Here is a 27,674-nt window from a genome sequence, read left to right on the forward strand (position 1 = left end):
TGACCTAAAGGAAGAGGGGTTCTGTGAGACTTCGATATGTGAGATTTTGTTAAGATTTTAGTGTGTGACATTTTGGTGCATGAGATTTTGATACGTGAGATTTTATGACTGAAAACCAGCTTGATCTAAAGGAACGATAGGTACATGAGATTTCAGTACACAAGACTGTGACCATGTGAGATTTTGATAACGTGAGATTTTGGTAACGTCAGACTTGGATACAAGAGATTTTGTTAGCGTTTCAGCACAGCAACGCTTGATCCTTGCTCCTTCCCAGGGCGCGTTAACCTGCTCTCCAAGAAGAAACCCTGGCCGCCTGCTTTCCCCCTGCCCCCGTGGGGCGCTCACAGGGCGCGGCGCGGCGCGGCGCACTACACCCGCCACTCCCCGCTCTCCCGCCCTCCGCCCCGTAACACATGGGCCACGCGCGCTAATTGCCGCGCATGCGCGCCGAGCACCGCCGCCCCTAAAGTAGCGCTAGCCGCCTCCCCCGGGGGAGCGACAAAAATCCCGGGCAGGCGGAAGGGGCAGAGCCGCGCACGCGCGGGGGCGGCGGGGCGACGTGTGCTAAGCCCGCGTGACCTCCCCGCTCCTCCCCGGCAGCGCCACGTCCGCTGCGGCGCGGGGCGGGGCCGGATGGCGGAGGCCGCCATTTAGAGGGGAGGCGGGCGGGAGGCAGGAGGGAGGCAGGAACGGAGGGTGTGTGCGTGCAAGGCGCTGCGCCGCAGCCAGCCGCTACCATGGGCAGCGCGATGCGGCGGCTGCTGCTGCTGCTTCTCCTCGTCCTGCCCGCCGCCATGCCGCCCGCCGGCGTCCGCGCAGGTAGGGGGGGCTCGGCTGGGGCGGGCAGGGGGCGATTTGTTGGTGCGGGGGTTCGCCGGCGGCCCCCGGCTGCTGTAGGGATTGGGGAAAAGGGAGGTGGGCAGCCGCCTCGCCTCGCGTTTCCGGAGGGCTGTGTGTCAGGCCTCCCCGCAGGGGGAAGCTTTCCTGTCCTGCTCTTGCCACATCATCAGTTTGTCTTTTCATCCCTTTGAAAAAAATCCTAAATTAGGGGTTGGGAGGATGTGGTAGTACAGCTGCTTGGTGAAGGATATCTGTAACAGCCATAGCCTAATCAGCTGCAAGGGTTTCAGTTAAAAATTTGTTATTTGCGAATTTACGCTCTCTAAAACTTCATACAAAATCACTGCAGTTATATATTGCATGTGATTGAGCAAAAGTCTTTCAGTATGTCTTATAAAGACACTTAAGTGGGGGGTTTCTATTTGCATTTCCTAGCTCAGAGTGACAAGTCTCAAGTCCTTGGGCACACTTGTTCTGTTCAAGGATTTTTATTCCATGTGAATGCTTCTAAATATTTGTTTAACTTGTGTACTCAACTGGCTCTTTTAGGCTTGTGCAATTCAGTCATCCATTCATCCTTGTTCTTTGAATTTTTTGGGAAATGCTAGCTTGCTAGCTTCATCAAACAAAACCTATAGTCATGTGTGTATTTGTGAAAAATTCTTAGCCTAGCCTGCATGTGCTCTAAATACAAACAGTGTGAACTCTGTCCTGTGGCCACTCTTTCATTAATCCTCTGTGCCTGGTGTTTGAATGTATGAGACTCAGTGCCATGAAAGTAGAGAAGGAGTGAACTCTCTGACTACTCATCTTGGAGCATTGCTCTGAAGCTTGCTGGTTTTAGAAGGAAAAAAAACTCCCCAAATTAGTTTAGTCATAATAGGAACTTTAACTTTCACGTTGGTAATAACAAAAAATAAAATACCTTAATAATTTAAGGTAAACTGGTTGTTTTTGCTGTGCAAATGCTGAAATTTTGGTTATCCAGATGTAAAGCTTTCCATTTTGAACTTGCTGATATATAAATGAGCAGTTCAAAGTAATTAGAGAATGAAAGGCTGAATGGTCAACATATTCAATCATTTGTGAGTTTATTTGCAGCTGAAGCTTCAAAAGAGTTTGTCAAAACTTTAGGAAGTCAAGCAGTTTGAAAATCATACTGCATTGTCAGTTTTCTGTTGGTTAATGAGGTACTGAAAAGCCTTTGCATCTTGTTTCTGTAGGTTCAGGTTTACTAGTTGCAGCTCAAGATGCTACAGAAGATGAGGAAGCTGTGGAAGATACTGTAGTTGAAGATGAAGATGATGAAGCTGAAGTTGAAGAAGATGAGCCTACAGACTTGGTAACTGTACATGAATGTTATAAGTAGGAATTGGAATAAAAGTGCTTGAAGCTATGTAGTTATATTTGAAAGTGCTTGGTAGCATTGATATTTCTAACAGGTTATCCTAAAGTCTCAAATTAAATTTGACCTGCTTGAAGTTTCAGAAGGATTTCTTTTCCTGAATTACCAGCTCAAGGAAGCACATGGGGACTGCTAGGTTTCTAGAAACTACCAGAACTGCATTTGATGAAAACACCAAGTAAGATAATGAAATTCTCATAAAAGCATCTTGCAGTTCTACAGCTTAATCTGCATCTTGCTAAGCTCAGAAGGGTATCAGGGTATAGGACTACTTCATTCTGGCTTTCTTGGTGTTGATTTTTGAGAGGCCACAGAGTCTTTGTAGTGTACATCTGTCCTGTACTTCTTAGTTAAGTTTTATATTAATACTGAAAACTCTGCTTTGCAGTCAGTTTTCACTTTATGCACTTCTAGATTCTGAGGCTTGCTGTAGGGTACGTGTTACAGCAGTGGCCACACTGCTTTGGGTTACTTGCTTCAGCTTGTGTTCTGCTTGTAGCAGTACAGCACTAGTACAGTTCACTAGGCTCATACTATACTTGAGTTGATAAAAACTTCTCAAATTTCTGACGTAAAATAAGAAAGTTTGGGGCATAGAATAGAATCATTAAGGTTGGAAAAGACCTCCAAGATCATCTGGTCCATCTGTCACCCTACCACCAATGTCACCCACTAAACCATGTCTCTAAGCACCAACTCCCACCGTTGCTTGAACACCCTCAGGGATAGTGATGCCATCACCTCCCTGGGCAACCTGTTCCGATGCCTGACTACTCCTTCTGAGAAGAAATATCTCCTAATTTCCAATCTAAACCTCCCCTGGTGCAACTTGAGGCCATTCCCTCTAGTCCTGTCACTAGTTACCTGTGAGAAGAGGCTGACCCTCAGCTCCCCACAACTTCCTTTCAGGTAGTTGCAGAGAGCAATAAGGTCTTCCCTGAGCCTCCTCCATACTAAAGATGTAATTAGGATGAGAAGGCTTGTGTAGTATGAAAGACCTGGTACACTGATCTGTGATTCTATGAGATTTTAGTTGATGTTGTTAAGTTGGTGAGCTTGTGGTTGTCCAAGTTTGCTAAACGGTAGATGATGTGCTAGGTATTCAGTGCTGATAGTATTTAACCTTTCAAATGTAACTTTAATAGATAGTGTATGACTAAGCAAGATTACAAAACAGTATACTTCTTAGGTAATGTGTTATATGTCACTAAAATAGAGTTTTACATTTAGAGTTGACTTCAAGATGCTACGCCCAGTTCTGGTTCATGGCTTCCCTACCAAATGGCATGTGTACAGCTGATCCAGTAGGCTGTATGCTGCTTCAGAGAGTCGTTTGAGCAGCAAAATCAAACGATAGAACTAACTGTAAACCAGTTGGTTCAGCAGACAGTGCAAGTTGGGGACAGCCTTGTTTTCATTTGGTGGAGGCAGTACTGATCCCTTGATCGCTACCTTGATAATTTTTGAAAATAAGATGTTAAAGATTGTAATTGCCAAACTAAAAAGTGAATCACCACAAAGGTGAGCTTGAATGAGTGAATTTGTATAATCATTTTGTTCCAAAAATGTAACTTTCCATGCAAACATAATGCTTCTCAAAACTGAATAAAAGCTTCTATAAGCACTCTGTATTGAAACAACTCTCATTTGCCTTGTGGTTGTCCGTTATTTTGGAGGTACTTGTCTTCTGAGTAGAAATAGCTTAGATGTGATTATTTCATACTTGGCTTCTGTTTAGGGTCAGATGGAAAAGAACAGAATCTTTGCTGTTGCTTTCTGATCCAAAACCTTTCAATACAGCCAAATTGAGCTGAGTTTAGTTACTGTGTCAGATGTAACAACTAGAAGGATAAATGCTGAAAATGATGTTAATGTAGAGGGAGAACACTATGCTACCTCTGCAATGGCGGGAGTTGGTACTAATGCTTGTCATATATGTTGACACACTGATAACTGTTGCATAGGATTCTCATAAAACAAGCATGGTCTTTGCTTCACTGTTCATTATAGGATTTTTTAAAAAGTCTCTTGTCTTAGACAGAAGAAAAAGAGGAAGAAGACTTGTCAGGAGAACCTAAAGCCTCACCTAGTGCTGATACAACCATATTATTTGTGAAAGGTGAAGGTAAGAGTCCTGTGCTGATCTACCATCGTTCTTACTGTTGCTCAGAGTATAGCAATGTGCATGTTAAAACAGTGAGGCTTTTAGAAAAAACATTGGGTCTGTTCTAGAGACTCCATTTAGAAACAGGGGCTAGGTGTGCTGTACGAAGTTTCTAACAGTTAACTACTTCTGTTTTAGATTTTCCAGCAAACAACATTGTAAAATTCTTGGTAGGCTTCACCAATAAAGGTACAGAAGACTTCATTGTCGAGTCTCTTGATGCTTCTTTCCGGTACCCTCAAGACTACCAGTTTTATATCCAGAACTTCACAGCTCTCCCTCTGAATACAGTAGTTCCACCACAGAGACAAGCCACGTTTGAGTACTCTTTCATCCCTGCTGAGCCTATGGGTGGTCGTCCTTTTGGACTAGTTATCAATCTCAACTACAGAGATGTAAACGTAAGTCTGATGTTGTAATTCATTTCAATCTCTCATTCCTGTGGAAATGTCAGGAAGGAACTGCTTAGTCAAGTTACTATCTCTTCAGACACTGCCTCTGAGATCTTTAAGCAAATCACTATATGCATAAGCACAGTAAGAGATTGCCTGCGTGTTTCACAATTGTCCCTTGTGTACATTACACTTGGAGTTTATATTAGCAATGGAATCTGTAATGTCATTGAATTGAGTAGTAGTAGCATATACTAACTTGAAAAAAACCTTCCAGAAAACTTCTTAATTTCACTGTATTCGGTTTGGGCTTTAACAAACTTAACAGCCTGAATCCAATCTGTAAACTTGAAAACATTTCAATTATTTGCTCACAATATCAACCTAGGAGAAGACTTTATCCAAAACCATAAATGGGGACTAAAGTAGGGGACTTCTTCCTTTTAGTGCAGGCTGAAGGTTTCTGTGTCTTCAGTGTTGTAATTTTGTTAATAAGATCCTTTCATATGTAGTACTTCATGTCACAGGAAATAACATCTTCAAGGCTAGATATGACTTTCCTGCTAATATCTAAATTTTTATTTGTACTTGCACCAGAAAACTTGCAGTTTTATATGCTGAGTTAAAGTTGCATTACTTATAAATCAAGCCTTTTCTATGCAGAATTTACTTAAAATATTTTGTGGGAACTTTGTTATAGGGCAATGTGTTTCAAGATGCTGTCTTCAATCAGACGGTTACAATTATTGAAAAAGAAGATGGACTGGATGGAGAAACGTAAGGAAGCTGGAGATTCAAGTTTAGTTGGTGCACTGGTAGAATGGGTTATTAATGGGGGCCAATGAGAATAGTTTTTGTACCTTTTGTTTTATTGAGTTTTAGGTCTTGTCTTTCGATGATGGTGTAGAAGGCATTGACTTCTGCAGCATTGGTAGACTGAAAATGAGAGCTCTCCTCCAAATTAAGATCTTCATTAACACTAGGGATCTTCAGGGTTATGTCAGTAAACAGCTTATGCAGCTGCTTTGCTCAGAGGATTTAGCCTGGAATAGGACCTGCTGTTGTATAGGCATGTAGCAGTTCAAAGCTGTTAAGCTTTTCTTATACTACTGTGCCTTTTTTCTCTGAGTTAAAGATGCAGCAGGACCATAGTACTGGGCTGTGGGTCTTACTGTGTAGACTAGAATAACTTCCTTCTGCAGCATTCAATATAATCTAAGGTAATGTAAAGTGAAAGATGTCTAGAGTATGAAATAGAGGAACTCATGCTCATTCTTTGTTGCACTTCCCCTGTTGGTAGGAGACTTCTTTCAGGAGTGCTTTAAGGACAAATTAGACCTGACACCTTATATGTTGCAAGCATATGGTGTGCCAATATGCTCTTAGAATATTCTAAAAGAAGTGGAACTTCAAAAGAACCCGTGAGTCTTTTAAAAAAAAAAGTCTTTGGAAATCCTTGAAGGCAATACTGAATACTTGGGTATTCCTGCCACAGGTAGAAACTGCCTGCTAAGCAAGCTTCCTTTTCTAAAAAAAAAAGTTCGACCTGAAAAAGTAGATACTGTAGGAATTTATATTTGCAAAGAGAATAGCATCAGAGAATAAGTAATTGGTAATGTGAAAACATGCCAGACTTTGGTAAAAGAGCATGTGAAGAATTCAAATTATTAGTCAGGACCAGTTTGAGTTGGTGTGCTGTGAATGGGTAATTACTATAAAACAGATGTTCAGTTAAGGCTCTCCTGCAGAACTCTAACTTTTTTGTTAAAAATCTGAGTTATATGATCTATTCAATGTTAAACTCTATCTCTAAAGTCTTGCGTGCTCCCCAAAATAACTTTAGGTTGTTTACCTCCTGCTAAGATATCAACAGGAATTTTAGGTGGAATTGTTCAAAACAAAATGCATAGATTGAAAACCCATTTAAAAATGATCTGTAGTGTTGATAGAATTTAACAGTGGAACACAAAGTAAGATAGTCTAAGGAAGGCATCTCAGAGCTCCGTAAGTAAATGAGTATACTAGTGGTACTTGCAGTAATAAGTGCATAAGATGCTTTTAAGGCATTTGTAAGTGGTTAAAGCAATTAAAAACAAATCCTGTGGCCCAGCATCCTGAAACATGGTGTTTAAAAAGGATCCTTGCAGGTACTAGGTTTCAGTAATTACTTCATTTCCCAACCTGTATGGGATTGTGATCAATGGAATATTTGAACAGTTAAACTCAGGGTTAGTTTAAAGTGACTGAAATCAGTCAGAATAATTACTTAATACTTGTTAGCACTTAAATTTCAGACTTGATTTTTTCCCCCCACACCTACAAAAGGGCTTGGAAAAGATCAAGCTGGCTGTGGCCAAAGTAAGCTTTTAATTTCTATGCTGCTTCAAATTTCCTTAAACACTTAAGATTTTAGTTAATGGTTTCTTAATTTTTTTAAAGGATTTTCATGTACATGTTCCTTGCTGGACTTGGTCTACTTGTTATCGTTGGCCTACATCAGTTACTAGAATCTAGGAAGGTGAGTAATGTATTTTGTCTGTGTAGTTAGTAACGAACCCCTTACTGGTATGAGGGTGAGGGGGAAAGCGATTCAGTAATCACTGCACACTGCAAGTGGTACCAGTAGAGCTTCAGAAGATGTACTTTCAGAACTAAGACTATGAAGGTTACTGTGGAAAACTAGAGATGTCAAAAAATCAACACTGGAGACACTTAAGTTGATTGCCTAATGTTCTCTGCGTCTGTTCTTTACCACAACACTGGAATGGTTGAATTGGAAGCTTTGATATGTTCCAGTCTCTGGATGTGTGCAGCTACTGATTCAAAACTTGCTGGACAAATTTCCCCATGCTGTCTGTTTGTATCTATTATGTTAGATTAGATGTAACTTTGAAAACAGCTGTCCAGCTGTTCTAAATTTTTAGTTCTAAATAGTAATTCCATCCCTTTGCCCATGGGAAACTGTTTTTTCAAATTCTATTTTTGCAAGGTTGCATAAGAGTATTGTGCTAATCTGGGGAAGTGTAATGAAACCAGTCATCTAGTTTGGGTTATTGTCAGCCATTTTTTTGCAGCAGGTGTAGTGAACTTGCGAAGGTGTGCATGAAATCTTGCTATCTGTGTGAAATAAGTATTGCAAGGCCTTACAAGTATTAACGCTTAGCCTAGGTGAATAACTGCTAATGGGTAAAGACAGCTGAAGAGAAGTTACAAAGACAGCTTCTTGTATTGGCTGCTTCTTACATTGGCTTAACCTTAGGTTTGTCTCCTAGTGAAATAATTGCAATTTATTAAAGTATTATTGGTTATTTCTAATATTTATGCTATCAGAACTTTATGTGGAAGACAAATTTTTTCTTGAATTTTCAGAGGAAAAGACCAGTACAGAAAGTAGAGATGGGAACATCAAATCAGAATGATGTTGATATGAGCTGGATTCCCCAAGAAACTTTAAATCAAATAAGTAAGTAGTCTGTGTGCCACAAACTGGAGTAGAACTAACCTTAGTTAATCAAATAGTAGTAACTGAACAAGTAGCTAGTACCAGTTTCCCAGAACAGCATACATCTGTTCTAGGGAGTAAAAAACTGTCTAAAGCACTGGCCTTAACGATTAGATTATCAGCCTGTTCCTGTGTAGAACAAACTTGTTGATACAGTAATGGCTATCAATGACTTTTATGCTTTGTTCTGTAGACTTTTTAACAGTATAAAATCTCTACCCAAAACCTGCCTCATAAAGGAGGCTTAAAAAGTTATCTAAAAGTTCCTGCAAGTTGGTTGGAAGTCTACCTTCAGACAAATAAGCATTAAGAGTGTTTTAACCAAAGACACATTAAGACCTGAAATTAATGTTCTTCACAAGTACAAAATGACTAAATCCTTGGTGTGAAATGCCAACAGTAAACCTAATCTGGCTTCTTTAGAACGTATGTTTGGATATTTCTAACTTCTCTTGCTGTTTCTTCTGTTCTTGCTTTCCTGTGACTTCAGTGCAAAGTAGAAGAGGTGAGGCAAACTCTGGTGATTTAAAGTGGAAGTTCTTAATGTACTATCCATGTGATAATCGGGCATGGATAGAAATGTCTTCCTGCATGCAGTGATTGGTGATATGAGTAGTAAAAGATTACAGAGCAGATGCATACAACCATCCAGACAGGAAAAAATGTATATGTGTACATAAAATACTTTAACCAAAATACTACAAACATATTTATATCTAGTTTATTATTAAAATATTGCTAAAGTATTGTGGTCTCTACCAGTTCCCAGAACCCTTTATCTAAAATGCTGTGCACTACCTTAGTATAGTGTCAAGCTGTTGTTGAAGTCGTGGAGGACTGATTGGTCACAACTGATGGTTGAGTGTATCTTGTTTCAGTGAGAGACAAACATCAACTTGGGGTATAATAGTTAAATGGAGTTATCTTCCTTATCCCAGATGAACTCTTATCACTAATAGCATTGGCTGTCTGAGGTGATTTGTCCTCACTTGAAACAAAGTGCATACTAGAACTTTTACTTGAAAAAGACTCCCTATTTTGATGAAATGAGCAATCTTAGTCTGACAGCTGTATGCAGCCTAGAAGACCTGGAGGCTCTAGATCTGACACAAAGTTGTGCCAGGAGTTGATGACTTAAGTATAGCTGAAGGGGAAAGGAATCAAAAGTTACTACAAAGGTATGAGGGCTTGTTTCACATCTGAAAGTGACAGCTTTCCTGTACTGTATTCTTGGAATATGCAGTGGAATGGTAGTATGAAAGCCTAGACAAAGTTTGAAAGGCCTCAGTCTAGTAAGACAGACTGAAGCACTGAATGATAAACTGTTTTGAAGAGCAAGGTGACTTTCAAAGGTTTCAAATCCAGCCAGTGTTGTTCTGTCCTTGTCCCCCTGCTCTTCAAGGTAAATTAGGTATTCATCTCTTAAAGGTCAGTTTTTTCTAGCCTTCAGGTATTAAGTTTTTCTTAATTGTGGTATTCTTTAGTTCTTGGTTAGGTTTCATTGGAACTCTACACTAGAATTCTTTGAGATATCTGGCCTTCAAGATGCTCAGAGGTTCTTTCCTGTTTTGTTTATGATACTTCAAACTGTACCAACTGAACAGCCATCATGCCTTTAAGAGCATTGTTTGCCCATACTCTAAACAGTCAGACTGGAAGTTGATCAGTTTAAGAACTTGCATTTGTAAGCAGACACCTAGCAATCACCTCAGTGCTTTTTTCTTCATACAAAGTATTGTAGCTGCTCTATAACACTATAATGATTAAAGATGCTGCCTACGTAAGAACCATCACTGTGAAAGGACAATTATAGACCTGTCATAGATCAAAATGTAAGAACAGGCTTCTGGCATCCAGTGATAATACAGCTAAAGCTGGATGGCTTCCCCATGTGGGGTTATTTGCTTACGAAGTGATAACTTCATAATCAAGTGTGGATTCCTGGATAAGGGTGTTCTCTTCTGGACTGAAACACTTCTGCTGTTAAGCTGTATGAATTTGGGAATATTTCTTGTAAGACAAAGCTGTCTAAAAGAGGGTCAATCATTCTTCAGGCAGGTAAACTAAAACCAGTAATGATAAATCATTCATTAACTCTCTGGAAGGATATCTGAGCATGAAAGTTTTCTAAACAGCAGAGCATGTGGCTTCATTAGGAGATGCTGTAGATTTTTGTTGTCCATTTCAGTAACTGGCAACTTGAATGGCCCTTACCTTAGAATTGCGTGTTACAGAACAGAAACGTTATTTCTTTTAGTCTGTTCAGGATGCTAATGGTTTAAAACAAGAAACCATTAATGAGATGTTTGAAGTGGTTTCTCTAGTGATGCATTGCATTAGAAGGGCAGTGTGGCTTGTGTTTGGGAGGGAGAAAAATGTATTCTTATATAAGAACTAATATGAAAGAGCTGTAGCAATTAACGCAGTTATCTCTTTTTCTTCTAGATAAAGCTTCACCAAGGAGGTTGCCCCGCAAGAGGGCACAAAAGAGATCAGTAGGCTCTGATGAGTAAATGTTAACTAGTACAACAGTTGAACGTTTACTAATCCTGCCTGTTTGGGATTTTTGGATTGGAGTAGTGCAAAGAATCCATATCACCATAAGGAAAATACTGCTAAACATTTGGACTGAACAGATTAACTGAATGGTGTTTATTACTGAAAATGCACTTCTCTTTTTTGTTAAATAATTGTTGGGGTGGGTGGGGGAAGCCATTAAGATTTGTGCCTGCGTGTGTAAGCAGTTGGTCTTAACAGAATCATGTTACCTGAAATGTGCCTTTAGAATCCTTTTTAATGCTGGTTTGTCACCTGTATACTTCAAAGGGTTTTTCCCCTCCCCCTAATCAGAATGTCTCATGACTTAATATGTCTTGATTGTATCTTGTCTGTATCAGAATCTGTATGCATTTTTCTTTCCAGTAAGTAACTTTTATTCTCTGCAGCGCACATACACTGAAGTTTACGTGCACAGTCCTATCTCAGCAGTGAGGCACTCATCGTCTGGATTTCTGCATTTGTTTAGCATTCTAAAGGCACAATTGGGTATAGCTGCTTGTAGTGGTAGATATCTTGCTGCTGTTTTGATCTGGGCATGCAGTGACCTAAAAACAAACTTACCTGCATAAATGTTAAGAGGACTCTTACACAGCAGCAGAACTTGTGAAGCATGGAATTTGTGTGCTGAATTGGTATTACTACATAAATTTTTTTTATACCTGACTTGTTAAATGGTTAGTTATTGAGTTGTGCCAGCAGCTTAATTATTCTGACTATAGTGGTAGCTCTGCAGTGTTTACTCAAGAAATTGAGTAAGCCAGAACAACTTGTTCTTGGTTCTCCCAAGACTAGGTTGTTGTATGTATCAAAACACCCAGATTTCTCTCCAAGCTGTACCAAGGACTTCAACTTTATTCCATGCACAGGGAACTGACTCTGAAAAGCTGTTGGCTTCAAGTAATCTTTTTAAATGGCATACTATTTCATTTACCCTTTACAGTTCTTAAATCTCAAACTTCTTTCCAGCTGTCAGTGGCTTGGTCTGAGTTACGTTCATCACCCTGGCTTTCCCACTATAACACAGATGCATTTCCATTGACTGTTACCTCAGTACTACAACAGAAAAGCTGTATGTGATCAAATTATTTTGTCAGCTACAGTTCCTAGAATTACTAGGAGCAGATGTTGATCTGCATACACTGCATTCAGGAATTCACTGTTGGGGGCCTGGGGGCGGGGGGAAACAGTTAATACAGCATCTGTTTACTGCCACTCAGGCACTTGAGAAGGCTTGAACTGTTTCTTTCTGTCTGAGGGTTATCTTTGAGAGCTTGTTCAGTTCAGGAAAAGGCATTGATGTGAAACCTGTGTTTTTTTTTTCTCCCCCCTCTTCCTGATCCCCACATGTGAAAGAGCTCTCTTTGATCTATACTTGTTCTGCAGGGACTGAACTTCTGACTCAATGAGTTGAGCAATGCTTAGGTCTCATCTGAAACTACTGGCAGTATCTTACTATACACTGCCAGAATTAGCTGTAAAGATGTTCTTGACTTATCTTGGTGTGGAAAATAGAATGGGAAGAACAACTTCTCAGTGATGCTTTGTTCAACTTCCAGATAATGCTAGTCCAGGCAGAATATTTTTAACAGGGAAGATTGAATGATCATACAGATCACTTAACAAATTGTTGAACAACTTCAAAACAGGTGACTGCTCTTAAATCTACTGTGTACAGAAACTTTGCCTTTAATGATGACTCTGTAGTAGGTTTATGGGTCTACATTCAGTCTGCACTGATTCAGCAAAACTTCCATGTATTAAATGCTTTGTATGGTAAAGCCCCATAGAAGCTATTGGATTCAGCATTTCAGCTGAAATTAAGATGTTGTTTTCCCCACCTTCTGGTAGTAGGAAACCTTAAATTGTGTTAACTTTTCCCAAGATCTCAAGATGGTAAGCTGCCTCATTGAGGAGATGATAATGAGAGCTGCTCTAGATACAGTGGTGCTCTAGAAGAGGCAAAGCACTAGAACACTGGAACATTAACTTTCAATATCCTAGTGCTATTTCTTCAAGTATCAGTTTGTCCCTTACTCATACAGCAGGTTCCTCCTGTCAGGAGGACAAGCTTCATCTTGATTGCTCATGTACAAGTAGTTAAATGTAGGCCATAAAGCTGAATGGAACACTCAGCAAGAGCTGTACTTCTGCTTGTTTCAAAGCAGTTACACTGAATGCTTCCTTTATGTTGGAATGGATGCAGTTAAGCATCACTCCCTGTTTTTATTCCTGGTATGCATGGCACTAAAAATGTTGCAGTTGAAAGCTCTGAATTCAGGGAAGTAGTAGGAAAGTCAAATAATAATTTAGGTTGGTTGTCCTGTTCTTCAGTGTGCCTGATGTGCTAAGCAGCAGTTAAGTTTCCTTTTTCTTCTCCAACGGAAAGATAGTACCTACCTCATAGGAGTGACATAATGGCTGTTTCAGGTGTGTTTTGAAGCTACTTGAGACTAGCACAATACACTTCCATGGAGATAGTAAGATATCATACTGCTGTAGTGTGATGGTAACTACATGAATTCATGTTACATCAATTTAATCCCTTCACTGAAGAGTTTAGCAGCTTTGTATTAAAACTTAAAATACACAGAGGAAAATATGCAGAAGAGTTGCAAGCCCCTGACAGGGGAAGAGTAAAGCTAGAATGAGCAATCAATTTCTGCAAGTGCTTAAAGGTGGGATAAGTTCTCTCACACTTTTCCATTTAACTTTAAATTTTCCCAGGGATTTTTTTAGTCAAAGAAACGATATAGATTGTTCTTATACATACAATCGACAGTCAGAATTTAAGAATGACTGTTTTGGATAATTAAGTTCAGATGTACTGCAAGTGAAATGTTAATTTAAAAATTTACCTGCTGGTTTTCATTTATAAGTGAGATCAGATTGCGTGGAAAATGGCTGCAGGATTTCTTTGTAAAGTGAACTTGAAGTTTCCTTAGCATCATGTAGCTGCTTTTTTTTAAATAAAGCATGAGTATGGCATTAAAAAGCCTGAGTGGTACTCGGGTGCTCTTTTCCTTGATAAGCAACCTGTAGTAGCAGATACACAAAAAATGAAAATATGCTGGACTTCAAAAGCTGCTATTTTGCAAATGTGTTTGTAGTGGAAATAATAGCTAGGAAGTATTCTGTGATATTCTGGACAGTAGTTAAACACTAGGATTAAAAATCAAAAATCCTTAGAATAAGGGAGGACACTAGGAACATCATTTTTGAAACCTGATTTGTTAAAAACCAAGCCATAGTTATCCATTTCCAGATGGACTAACCTATAGGCAGTGAGAAAAAGATCTGTTGAGGTGCTTAAAGCCTGCTGAAACACAATGTGGTAACAAGGCTAAATTCCTGTAGCTTTAAGGTATGTGCTGTTGTCTGACTGAGAGAACACTATTCCAGGCAGTGATACCTGGAAGTATTGCTCAAAGTTCAGGTGCATGTACTACATCTAAATAGAAGATAGGGTAAGACTTCTGGGGGGATTAACTCATAAAGCAAGGTAAGTTTAATCAATGTGATACTGTATTATATCTGTGTGGATGTAGATTTCACTAAGGCTATGGGGAAGAATTCACTATTGAAACCTGGTTTTGTAAAACCTGGTTTTGTTCTTTCTTAGCATTTAGTGCTAGTTGGAAATAATTGAGGGGATAATACCTTATGATAATCTTTCACCTTGCCTCAGTTCATCTCTGAACTATCCTAATTAAGTGGTTATGAAGTGGTAGATATTAATGCAGGTCACTATAGCAGAAGGCATTTATAAGTAATATAAAAATTGTGGAACTAGAGGAGAACAGCAGCATATCAATAATACTTAGGGGTAATCCATATAGTGAATTAAGGCAATAATAGGATACTTGTATTTAACCTTGTAGTTGACTGATTTAGTGCCAGGCCCTCTTGGTTTTGTTTTAATCAATGAAGACTAAGAAAAGCAGCAAGATGATTAAGCAATCTCATAACAAGCTTTTCTCTGCTGTGGTTTACTATATAGCTGAGATCTCCCTAGTCCCTACGGAGTAAGATGCTGGAAAGCACTGGCTTCTTAAAGAGTAGGTAGTTACAAGCTGATAGCTTGCTTTGCATTAAAATTGTCCTTTCAGCTTTTTTCTTTTAGCAATGTAGTCTCACTGGTTCAGTCACTTTCAGGGTATCTTTCAGGGTATATTTGCTGCTCTATTCTTTTGTGCTTAGGTATAAGTAATATTAGTGACATCTGTTTGATCCCTGCTTCCAGGATGCAGTGACTGGTTCCAAAATAGCATTTAGGCTCTCTTCCTACTCTGTTACTCACCTACTACTAGGTATGGCAGAAATGCCTTATCTTTTCTTCAAAGATAAGGGCTGGAGACGAGTAATTTAGATTATGCTTGTCAGAAAAGGAATCTTGTGCAAGAACTTACTGGAGATGATGGTTTTTTAATAGCTTCTAGTTCAGATAGCCTGCTACCTCTATCCTGTACAAATGCCTCTTAATTATTTTTGTCAAAAACTACTTCACATATCAAATAAGTAGTTCCAACAAAGTTAAAGGAAGGTGAAAGTCCTACATTCGTGAGTTACATGTGGACAAATAAGGAAGAACTTGCATGTAGATACTTGAGCATATTTTTACATTCTGGCAATTAGAGAGAACTTTATTGATGCTGAAGTCTGAAAAGCTGTAAGTACAAAGTTCGCATTTGCATTTAAAAAAAATCAGGGCTAGAGCCACCTGAGTCAGCCTGAGGTACTGCAGAAGTAGGGGTTAATGACAACACTTTGCATACTTCCTATCCTATGGTTTACTGGTGGTAAGTTGCCTGAGGTTTCCTGTTACTGAAATTACGTAAATTGGGCCTTTCAACTCCAAGTGAGCTGACTGTTCATATACAAATAGGTTCAAATTTTGTTTTCAAGGTATTTTTCCATTAAAGGTAAGTCAGAGGGTGTGGTCCTATTTATCCAAAACTCTGAAGCATGTTTTCTGGCACAACCCTGGTTCCACAGCACTACAGAAACAAGCAATGCATAGGACTGAATTGGGATCATGCATGCTAGATCCCAACATCAACCAGCAAGTCCACCAGCAAGCTTCCAAGAGAAAGAATAAACTGCTTTGATGGCTTATTTAGGAGTCCATACAGAAAGGAGGAAAGTCTCAAAACAACCTAGTGCAGGCTTCCATTAGAAAGAAAAAGCTAGAATTTGAATAGCAATGTTGCTATTGTGCTGTGTTTCTGGGATTACAGCCGATGCCCCTGACTGACTGCAGCAGTAATACATACAGGCTGCTAGCAAGGATCTGTTGACAAACTGCAAAGAGAGACTACAACAGCACTTGTTCAGTAGAACACTACAAGGAACCCTGGGAGGAGCTGCTCTCACTTAATTGTTGTTCAAATTAAGTGCCTTCATATTTAGAGAAAAGAGAAAGTTTTAGATCACAAAAACAAGAGGTATATTCACCAATAAACATTCATGCAATAAACACAGCACATGGCTTTGCACCCTGTGCCAAAATCTGTTACTCATTAGGTGCACAAGTTGCTCGCTTCTCCAGATCCCTTCCTTTCTTTTACTTACAGCCCTGGCAAGCCTTTCTGACCAGCTCAGTGCAGAGCTGGGTTGCAGGTAGCTATGCACAAAGGCTGCTGTGGTTTCAGCTCTTCATGATACTGACAGATAACAATCTAGGCTGGAGATCAAAAATCAGAACAGCTGTGTTGTGGTACAGACTTCTGATGGATTGTGATGTCTACACAGACAGCTCAATACTTCGATTTTCTCTATCTGTGGAATATAACTGAGCTGGTATATGCAACCTTGAAGCCTGTAGTCACATAGTAAGGCTCCAGTCACAAGTATCTTGAAGGCAACAGATGAAATTGTGTTAAATATCCTGCCAGCAAAAATGGATTAACTGGCAAAGCAAGCAAAGGTGCAAGCACTGCATCCCACTCAGCAGTGCATGAGTTAGCACATGTCCCCCCATGTTCTGCCTCCTCCCCTAGGTGCTGCCTGGGAACTCTGTGCAAGTAGAACTACGCTTAGAGAGAGAGAGAGAAAAGTATTACATTCTTTTTTGTTTACAGCCAGGTAAACGCTTTTCTATTTCTAAGCACAGGTCGCATGTGGCAAAGCTTGACATGGAAACACTGGGGAAGGAGTGTTTATGGGTTAAAGCAAACCTATATCACAAAAGCCTATATCACAACTAGCACTGCCCTCACCCTAAAATAAAACACAAGTATCTTAAGTGCAGATTTATTAAAAGTCAGATGTTACTTATTTAAAACAACAGCTAGATTTTGGTGCAAATGTAAGTAGTTGTCATTTCTCTGTACCATCAGGTAACAGAAGCTGGAAGGAAAGGTTAACACATGCCATACCAGCACAATCTCCTCATTTAGGCACTAGGCATTGCACAGCTGTAAGCTAGTGGGTTCCTGCAGTATTTTCTCTTGAGCACAGCAGAAGTTAGGATTAATACTGTAGCTAGCAGTATTTTACTAAAAATTGATTTGATTCCAGCCTGTGCATACAGTGGCACACCTGTAGGTACGTTTCCCATTAAGAATTGCAGAAAGATTAAAAGGATTAGCTCACCTAAAGCTCCTTCTTCAGAGTACCCAGACCTTATCTTTTTAGGTGCAAGGTCCTTGGTGGTGGTGGGACATGAGAGCGCTCAGCTGCTTCATGAGCTGAGTCTGCACCAACAAGCACACAGGTTGCTTTTATCCAAAAGTAACCGAGCTTGCTCCTGTGCCCGTTCCTCAGGCTAGGGGAGGAGCTGCTAGGCCTGTGTACGCACACACATGCTTGCACAGGACCTTTTTTTTTTTTATACCCACCACAAGCACACACATTTTGCTGTTCCTAATCATGCATTGTGATAGAGCTGCCGAGCATTCTGGCTAACATTTTGTCCTAACCGTTCCACATTTTTACTACTAGGATGGCCACAGTCCACATACCATTACAGGCAAAGAATTACCCACTGAGAATCACCCTGCAGCAGAGCTGGCCTTTACCACATTAACCTCTGGCTCTAAGATGGTGAAAATTGATTGGGTCTTCCCTGATAAGATGCCTTTTCTCCAGCAAGCTTCTTATTTACAGTGTAATAGTAACTGATGTTTGTAAACTACTTTACAACCCTTTGTTGAAAGGCCCTGGAGAAGTTCAAATGATTTCACAAAAGTGCACTGCAAATGCCCATTGTACAGGGTTTCCTCATACATTACTGGCAGTTTTCCCTGCAAGACCAAGAGACAAATCTGGCAGGGGAGAAATAAACACAACAAAGGAGGAAGCTGTTTTCAGTTCCTACTAAGAAGACTGCTACAAGGCTTTCTACCACATTACACAGTGGCCTGGCCTCTCCTGGATGCTGTGCCATTATTACTACACCATTTTGTGGGGCAATTATTGACATTTTCCTTTCCACCAATGTGAGAAGTGTTACGCTTAGGGTCAGGCTCTGTGAGCCAAGTCTTCCAACTTGCTAATATTTAAAATAGGAAATGCCCTTCAATATATTTTTTTAGGCAGAGAGGGGACTTGAGAAAGGACTGAAAATAGAAGGCAATACTAGAATCGTTGAAAAGCTTCAACAGTACTTCTCAACTCCATCTGTACTCAGTGTCAGCACCACGGGATGATTTTAGGTACATGCTGAAATGAAGGCATCTTGGCCCCCTTCCTAGGCATATCCAAATGTTTTCATTTCCCTAGAAAATTCAAACCAACTTTCTCCTCTATTAGCTACCCCATCAACACTATCATGTACGTACACGGATTGTGCCACTTACCTGAGGTGGCAGGCAGCCCACGACAGCAAGGTAGACAGACGGCCCTGTAAGCACACAGGCTGTGCAGCCGCCTGCCATCATCCCATGGTCTTCACAACTGTCCTTGAGCAGGCCAACTTCTCCACCGCCCTTCTAGGGCTGCCTGCAGTTCCCCCAGCAGCAGGAGGCCTTGCTCCAAAGGGCATTGCCAAAGGCAAGCTGCTCGGCTCCTGGCTGATACCAGGCTCCTGGCTGATACCAGGCTCCTGGCTGATACCAGGTTCCTGGAGCACCTTCTGCTGAAGCAGGCAAAAACTGTGAGCTGGGTTCCTTGGAGAAACTTATGCTGAGCATTGTGATTACAGACGCTAGACAGCAGCGAAGAGAAGATGGAGGAGCTCTGGGTGAGCATAAGGCCTTGTTTTGTAACCAGCAGGAAGCCCCTCAATTATGGCTGTAGAGCAAGTTCAGGGAAGGGTTGTCTTCATGGGTTTTCAGTGTTCCTGGGCTTCAGAAGCTGTAGAATTTTTTTGTGAAAATAAACTAATAAGAGCATGAGATGGAAACACAGCATAGAGTGTTCTCTGTGCTATTACAAGAAGAATCCAGTTAGTTTCTTTGGGGGAAAAGAAAAAAATCTTACTAGAAAAAGTTTCATAAAGGTCTTGTTATAATACAGAACACCTGCTACTGTTTCAACAGCAAGCACTACACCCACTCAACCACACGCAACCAACCCCCTCCTTTAAGTAGTGATCCACTGATGAGCCCTGGCAGCACCTGGGGATGCTCTTGCAGCCCTTGCACCTGGAAGAGTTGCATTTGGTGAGAGATCCTTAAAACATCGAATAATTCTCCAGAGTACTTTTTCTGCTGTGCTCCCCCTCAGTCCCTTAGTAAGTCCCAACCAAACTTGTGCACGTCAGGACAAATGAATCTGTAACTTCATAGGAACAAAGGCACGTGCCACCAGTGTCTGCTACCTATTCAAACATGTAGAAGAAACACCTCATGCTTGTGTGGTATGAATCCATCCTTTCAGGACTGGTGAGAGGGGTTTCAGTCATCTAGAATCACACTCCCAGTAACAATCTTCAGCTGAGGTGATTAGTGAGATAGCAGCTTGGCCATCTTGAGAAAGGCTCAGAGCTGCTGAGCACAAACTGGGACATCTGCAGGACATGCTTTAGGCTCTGGAGGAGGCTGCATTTAAAAAAAAAAAAAAAGAAAAAAAAAGGTTTATTGTCCTGCTAAATGTCTTTACTTCAAAGCCACAGGACCAGACTGTGACCGTACACACCATTAGCTCAGGAATCCCAGCTGTGCTCAACCTCCTGTTATTTTAGGGACGTTGCCACTTTCTGTAGTCCTGTGAGCCAACATGGCACTAATTGCCTGAGACTAGGGAAATACTGTCGTCTGCCAACAAATTCACAGATACCTGTTGTCACCAGTTTTGGGACAGCGACAATATTTTGCTTCCGGACATTTGTTTCCTGGCTCTCCTGCACAAGCACGAGGAGATGGAGCCAGAAGAGGGCTGCTGCACACTCGCTCCCTCTGTGGCGTGAGGCTGGAGGCCAGACCCAAAGCCAGGAACTCCAGAGCACTCCTGGGACCCAAAGTCCAGAGGTGACAGGAGTGCTACCGGATCTCAGTACACACACTGCAGCCAACAGATCATCTCCCCAGGCCAGGCACAGCACAGGGACTAGAGAGGGAAAGCACTTCGTGCAGCTCCTAGGCAGGAGAGCTGAAGTGACCAGCATCACTGACTGGATACACCAGATGCCCACAGATCCACGCTCCACACCATGAGAAAGCCACGGCACCCTCTTGGTGCCCGTTGCCACCAAGGCGGCCCGGCGGTGGCAGGGGCCTCAGCTCTACCCCAACCAAACCTTAACGCCCTGGGACGAGCACATGGACTCTGCACCCACAGCACCGTGGTGAGACAGGCCCACAACACACAGGCCACATGGTTGGGCCACACTCTCCATCCACGTCAGGAGTGAGCCTGCGGCTTCACCTTTAAAAAGCTGGGAAAGAAAAGCTTTAGGGAACAAAGCGGGGAGGACCAAGTTGGATGAGAGACGTGGAGCCCCCCTCACCTCATCCCTGTTAACTCCACGCTTCAGGCCTGCTCTGGGTATTGCTACCACAGGAGCTGGTACAGGGAGGAGGAGAGGGAAATGCCAACAAGGAGCAAGGTTCAGCTGGCCAGCCCAGTGTTACCCTGCTGAACACACAGAACAGGGAAATTCCCCACCCAGGGACTGTCACAGTCACACAGGCCAGGTACAAAGTTAGAAGACAGCAAGGGGCTGGGCAGACAGCTAGCGCCCTTCCGTGGCCAACATCAAGTGCTTCCAAGCCATCTACTTCGTAAATCATTGCTCACAATCTCTTCCCAGCCATATAAGCTCATCCCACCAGTTTTTATTTTACACCTTCTGACACTTTTTGTACATGAGTTTTCCATCAGCCTCACAGGCTTGCAAGAGGAAGGGAGATGTCTCATGCCAATAGATGTCAGAGGGAAAATGAGATTTTCTGCAGTTCCCCCTCAGAAATCTTTTCAATCCCTTCAGCTCCCCCAAGGTAATTCAGAGTCCTGCCTCATCAGATTTCCTCGGTTTTAGGCAATGCTGACTGGTTTTACTGTAACCTCTCCCTGTTAAGCAGTGAGGAATTGGATCCTTACCAAAAAAAGCCATGTGGGGAGCCTTAACAGCTGCCATGATGGCACCAGAGGCTAGACGAAGGAAAGCAGAAGCAGGGCATGCAGTAGTCCATGGGTATGGCTCTCTGATTCTGAATTTGTTTCACTTCTCTACCAGAAAGACTCATCCCACCAAGACTTAGGATGCAGACGCTCAAATACTCTACGGTTCCCTGGCCTCCAGAACTGGATATGCAACTCAGATGATTCTTCGGCTCACCATCCTGTGAAATGCATTTTATTTGTAAGAAAGCATATAAAATGCAACTAAGGCAGCTCCAACAAGACAAAACAAAGGATTTCTCTCTTTTGACACATGCTTGTGGCTTTCCAATACATCCTGAAGATTTCACAGCCATACGCTTTTACGCAAAAATAAAACAAGGATGGCAGAAAGCTCCTTCTTTTACACAGAAAACAACCGATACACTCTCCATCACCACACTGCGCCGAAAGGACACTCACTTGTGACCATGGGGTTATGGTTAACAATGAAAGGACATGCAGCTCTGAGCTAACACCTGTACAGGAAAATCAGCACCAATGTCATTTTCTTCTGCTTTCAGCTGCTATTTTAAGAAACTGCCACCAAAGAGGAGCACCATTTCAAAGGGTTTCAACTAACAGAGAACAAACGCACAAGGATTTTCAGAGTGTTACAGCTATCTCTGGTTCAAACTCTGTCCAAACGAAGGAAGAGAAACAGTACTACTAGTTATGCAGGACAGCTCTGGTTTGCATGCTGTCCTCTAACAGAAAAACTTGAAAGCAAGTTACAACAAACCCACAAGAAGAGCCACGTCCATTTTGTAACCTATAATTTTTAAATATAACATTTTATTGCTTAGATGGTTTGATACAGAACAACTTTTACTTTTATTTTGAATTTGGAAGTACTGTACAACTGAATAAAAAGAGGAATAAAAGTACCAAAACAAATGTGTGATTCTCTGTTCATGTGGCATAAACCAGTCTTGTACACAATTCGTAGCAGCAGTTTAAGTTCCCTTTAGAAAAATATGAATTCTACACATTTATTACTGTTTCCTGCATGGGATGAAATCACTAGGATTAAAATTCCTTCGTGGATAGAGAGAGGAAAGAAAGGAGACACACAGAGAAGAGAGAAAATTATGAATCATTCTGAAAATGGAATCAGACTGTCACATAGCCCCGAAAAGTTATTTCAGAATAGCCTCAAACAAGGTTCTCTCATTTAAAAAAAAAAAATTTTTTTTTTTTTTTGCGCTTTCACAGTCAAGTGCTTAATGTAGTGATTGAATTGTCTCCAAGTTAAGTCCATTGCAACTCAGGCAAAAGAATTTCAGAAGATCCTTTTTTTTTTTTTTTTTTTTGTAAAAGCCCTGAGAGAAGAAAAAATAAAAAGATTCAAACAAAAATCGTATAGAGACAAATTAGCTGAACATGCAAACTAAAGCCTAAGATTCACCCATAGTTTAAACACATTATAAATTTCACAGTTTAATATTGGGGGAGGGGGGGAAACAAAAAACCCAACAACAGCAACAGTTCTCAGTCAAACTCAACTAATAAAAATGTCAATAAAATGTGGCAAGACCTTATACTCTACTAGGATATAGATAAAGGCTAAATAAAGCTTTAAATCAATAGTGATTATTGCTAGCAGATGTCCCGGCAGGCTGCTGGGAATTAATTACTTGCTACATTGTTCTGCAGCATATAGTTTAGTAATGGCTTCTCCCCCACAGTATTGCGCAGTTTAGTGTGGAGAGTTGCAAAACAAAAACAAAAACAAAAAACAACAAAACAAAACAAAAAAAAATAACAAACAACAAAAACCAAAAAATACCCAAAATAATAATAATAATTATTATTATAATTATAATAGTAATAACAATTTCAGGGATGTGTGAACTGGTTTTAATTAAGTAGAATGCACCTGGGTAGAGTTTTAAATGAATCATTGGTTCTGATTGATTTATCCATCTGGCATTAGCTTTGTTTCTGAACTGGTTCATACATCCCTATTTAAAAACAAAACAAAACAAAAAAAACAAAATAGAAATCACATATACCTCAACCATTTTTTCTTATTCTATTTGCAAGAATATTACTCAAGAAGGTTTCTTTTCCTTTGAATTCTGGACAGTTAGATTTCAGTCTCCAGAAATTTTCGGAGAATTTTTAATATAGATATAGATATATATAGATATATATTATATAATATAGAATGGGTCTGAGGCCCACTTCCTCCATGTCTGATGAAAGCAGGAAAAGCGATTCTGCAGGGGTGGGGAGGATCAGGATCACAGTGTGGGCTGGGGGGGCTGCAGTGGTGGAATAGCACAGTGAGGCTCCGGCAATGCTATTATGGCTCTGTCTGTCCCAGAGGTCATGACTGAAGGACAATTAACAAACAACAACAACAACAACAACAACAACAACAACAAAAACGCTGTGCGCTCCTAAAAGCACACAGCTACAGTAGGAGACATTTTGCCTAACCCCTTAAATCCTGGTGGCTGGAGTGTCACCTGTTGCCGGCAACAGGAGCCATTCAGAGAAATCCCAGCTCCCAGCATTAAAGGGGTTAAATTATCGATATGAAATTTAGACACACACCTCAAGTCTTCAAGCATCAACCCCAAAATCTCAGGAAGAATATTTTTTTTAATTTACTTTATTTATTTTTAACATGTCTTATATCTGTAGTTTTATTACCAGTAGTATTCTCTTGCTCTAGAACATGACAGTAGCAAGATCACGGTAAGGCTCGCATTTCTCTCTTGCTTGCTTTCAACTGGAAGACTGAAAAACTTTGCTCGTTAAGTAACACTCGCTGTCACTGATGTGACTGCAATGAGACCCACATCGTACTTGCAGTGCCTTTCTCACGCACGCGGAGGGTCCTTCGGCCACCCCCTTCTCGCAAGCGTCTTCTCCCAGGCACCCCCCCAGCACACACACGCACACACGCTCGCACACGCACGACACACGCTCACGCACACCCCACCACGAGTGAGATGTTCTCCTGTATGGGTGTGACGGTAACTTGCTGGCCTCCATTTGACTCTCCGGTCAGAGGAAGGGTTTCATTTAAAGTACAGTAGAAGAGCTGCAACATAAGAAGAGGAGCTGGTGAAAGCTTGAAGTCAAAAACATTTAAAGAGGGGATCCAAGCTGCATTATACATCTGCGTGGGCAAATATTGCCCATTGGTTTCTGCTGACTGCAGAGACAAGCGAACTGATGAATTTATAAAATAATAATAAAATAATAATAATAATATATTGAAGCAAATCAAACATATATAACAGCGGGTGCATAATTTCCATAGGTTACGTTGCTATGTAACTCTTCTCTGTATACACACTCAGTCCACGATGGCCAGAAAAAAACCCTAGTAACTAGAACACCATTTCTAATGCTGAAAAGTGGAAACAAGTACGAGGTTGAAATTCTTTGTGTTTCCTGCTTTTGGCTCGAACCACTTTGAACACCTTCAACTGCCACGTTGTTAATGCCTGGAACAGGCTTAATGCTCCACCGTGTGGCAAATGCAAGAACATCTACTGAGAAAAAAAACAAAATCAACATCTCATCTGCATCCTCTGACTATTTTGTATGAAATTCACATAATTTTTCTTCCAGTTATTGGCTGTGGTATCCAAGGGCCTCCCACCCCACTGCCCCATTTCCAGCTCAGAGAACAAACACAGCGACTATCACAGATATACAAGACCAAGCTCACACACACCAATACAAAAGGTAACATTAATGCTTAAATGAAAAAGGTCCTCTCCAAATAATTCATTAAAATATTTAAAAAAAATCATTTTTGAAAAAAAAATCTATGATACCAAAAGATCTAATAAAGTAGTAAGGCACTCAAATCAGTATATACTGTAGTCTCTTGCATTATTATACTGAAAGGCATATGGCACTACATCCAGTCTGCCATACTCTCCCCACAGCCGTAGGTCACTCTTTCAAAACAAGACCCTGGAAACCTTGCTCTGCCGGCTTTAGTTTGTGTGCTGGGACGGGTCCGACCTCCTAGCAAGTCATTCCACTCCCAAGAGCTGAGGCGCACTGTCTGCAGAGGCAAGAATGTGATTCATGGGAGACTTTTTGTTGTGCATCTCCAGCAAGTCTTGAATGAAACCTGGTGGTCTCTCGAGCTCGGAGCTACCCCGAGGTTCCTGGTCTTTTGCGGTCTGTTTCTGTGCACTCTTGGTGGGCTCCGGGAGGCAGGCACCGGCCCCTCGCCCACTTGGCCTCTCCTCTCTGCCGGGGGAGTCCTTGGCCGCGCCAGCCAGGGACTCTTTTCGGCTTCTCGTGGTGGATGGGTGGCTGCCAATGACCCCTGCGGAGTCGCACTCGTTTTCTGAAATGGGGTTGGTGCCGCTGTGGCTCGACTCATTCTCGCTGTCTTCTCCGCACCTTGACTGGGTCTCCTCCTTGTCGCTCTCCTTCCCATGGTTTCGAGTATTTTTGATTTTCTGGTGTATGCGCTGGTGACGAACCAGGCTGTGTTTTAGAGTGAAGGTCCGTTCACAGGTTTGACACTTGTACGGTCTCTCGCCTACAAGAGAATGGAAGTGCAAAGTCAGCTGTAAGGTCACAAACGCACCTCCCTCTTGTTTCAAGCAGCGTGAGATACTCCACACTTTGGAAATTCAGTACCTTTATTGAACTTGGGTGCTGCATTTATGCAGGTTTTTGCTTCTGTACCATCAAACCAGCTCATGGTATGTAAGCAGGTATACAGATGAATGCCATGGGGCACAAATGAAAAACCAAAACCTAGGTGTCTGGAGGTTTCCACAAACTTGGTATGGCCCTGCTCTAAGGAGGGAAGAAGACCATATACCTCAGGTGCCTGTCAGCATCCCGTCTAGGTTAGTCAGCAACTTTTCTGGAAGAACTTTGTAGTCATCCTATGGAGCTTAAAAGCATTTGTGAAAGCAGCCATCTGCACTGCTACAGCAGCTTCCCCTCCACAGGTGCTCCATGTTATGGGTCAGGCCCTGGTATATGCAGAGATAGAGGATTTGAGATGGAAGGATAAGGATACTGCCCAGGTACCTGTGGTCAACAGGACTTAAAAACTGAACCAGATTGAGCAGTGTATGAGAAGACACCTCCCTCTCTTAGATGCTGGCAGGCGAGTAATGCACAAGTTATTTAGCAAAGTCAAAGAGAAGCTGTCATGAATTACTCAACACAACAACCCCTACTCTTTTTGTGAAGCAGGCTGACAGCACCGCTGTGTTTCAAAAAAGAATAAGCAGCTACAGGACCTAGATCTGTCAGGCATTCACAGGACACCAGAGGTGTCTGTTAGAGGTGATCAACATTTACTGACTGAGTGAAAAACATCTGCCTTGGGATGTTGTTTACAACACTGTTGATATTCCTCAACTTGGTGCTGCTCTACTCTGATCTCTGATAGGAGCAACATATGAAAGCCCCTAAAAAACCTCTTTACACCTGTGCAAGAAATGTTACTCTCCAGGCAAAATCCTTCCACTTACTTTGCAACCTTAAGCCTCAGAGCAGCTGCAAAGCTGCTCCTGTGCTGTAATCGACAAGCAGTTTGCTCTGCTTTCAGAACCGCTTTTTGCACCTGAAATGCTTCAATAGTTTCCTGAGCATGAGTTCATGGAAAAACAACGCAGCCACAGCCCCACTGACAAAATTCCCCCAAACTCCTGATGAAGCAAAGTGCCCCAAGGTGCTACCTGCCACTGCTGCCCTACCAACCCTGAAGAACCAAAGGTCCCACCCTGATGGATTCATCTTGATTGTAGCTATTAAAGACTTCTCAGTGGTGCAATTCCACCAAGACACCATCTTGTGCAAACAAGCACACAGAACAACACTTCTGAGGCTAATTTCTCCGTTATAATGCTTGGGATCATTAAAATGTAAATAAATTACAAACTGGAGGTGACTCGCTGCTGTGTACAAGCTGGTCCTGCTGTCCCCAACAGGTGTGACACTTCTGAGCAACGTTTCTCCCTGGTGCCCTGCTCAAACACCTGCTATTGACTGACGTCAGGGGACAGAGCTCCAGCCCCGTGCCAGGAGCTTTTTCAGCCGGCAGCCTTTGACCATCCACCACCTGGATGCAAACAGTGCAGTGCCATGGCTCACCCTTCGCTTGGGAAGAGTGCCCCAGAGCACACCACAACTACGTGCCACAGGGCAGCCTGCACCGGGTGAGGGAAATGTTTTCAGCCTGATTTCCATCCATAGGCAGGCACAGCACCAGGGATCTCTTACACACTTATGTGTGCCCCCATGTTCCTCTTCTGAGTAAGAGAA

The 27,674-nt window shown here is 41.7% G+C and overlaps 2 protein-coding genes across 13 annotated transcripts in view; one reads left to right on the forward strand and one right to left on the reverse strand.

Moving 5' to 3' along the window:
• Positions 1 to 661: 661 nt before the first annotated feature.
• SSR1 (signal sequence receptor subunit 1) lies at positions 662 to 22,301 on the forward strand. Of its 2 annotated transcripts, XM_066992464.1 has the most exons (9): positions 662 to 822; positions 2,067 to 2,185; positions 4,286 to 4,373; positions 4,551 to 4,813; positions 5,505 to 5,581; positions 7,244 to 7,322; positions 8,174 to 8,267; positions 10,752 to 10,815; positions 21,481 to 22,301. In XM_066992464.1, exons 1-9 carry the CDS (start codon positions 741 to 743, stop codon positions 21,503 to 21,505), a joined length of 891 nt encoding a protein of 296 aa, XP_066848565.1. In that variant the 5' UTR covers positions 662 to 740; the 3' UTR covers positions 21,506 to 22,301. The 2 variants fall into 2 exon arrangements, with proteins under 2 accessions (XP_066848565.1, XP_047928107.2); XM_048072150.2 differs by lacking the exon at positions 21,481 to 22,301 and having other exon boundaries at positions 10,752 to 11,528.
• The window catches only part of RREB1 (ras responsive element binding protein 1), a 135,210-nt gene continuing 119,101 nt past the window's right edge, over positions 11,566 to 27,674 (reverse strand). For 9 of the 11 annotated variants that reach the window (XM_048072152.2, XM_048072151.2, XM_048072154.2 and 6 more), the window contains one exon: positions 22,166 to 25,929. In XM_048072152.2, coding sequence (XP_047928109.2) covers positions 25,409 to 25,929 — 521 coding nt within the window. In that variant the 3' untranslated portion in view covers positions 22,166 to 25,408. Of the gene's footprint in view, positions 19,844 to 22,165; positions 25,930 to 27,674 lie in introns of those variants that run through there. The other 2 variants (XM_066992461.1, XM_066992463.1) reach the window with 2 other exon arrangements.

Source organism: Anser cygnoides, chromosome 2 (assembly GCF_040182565.1).
Source record: "Anser cygnoides isolate HZ-2024a breed goose chromosome 2, Taihu_goose_T2T_genome, whole genome shotgun sequence".
NCBI classification, from domain to species: Eukaryota; Metazoa; Chordata; class Aves; order Anseriformes; family Anatidae; genus Anser; species Anser cygnoides.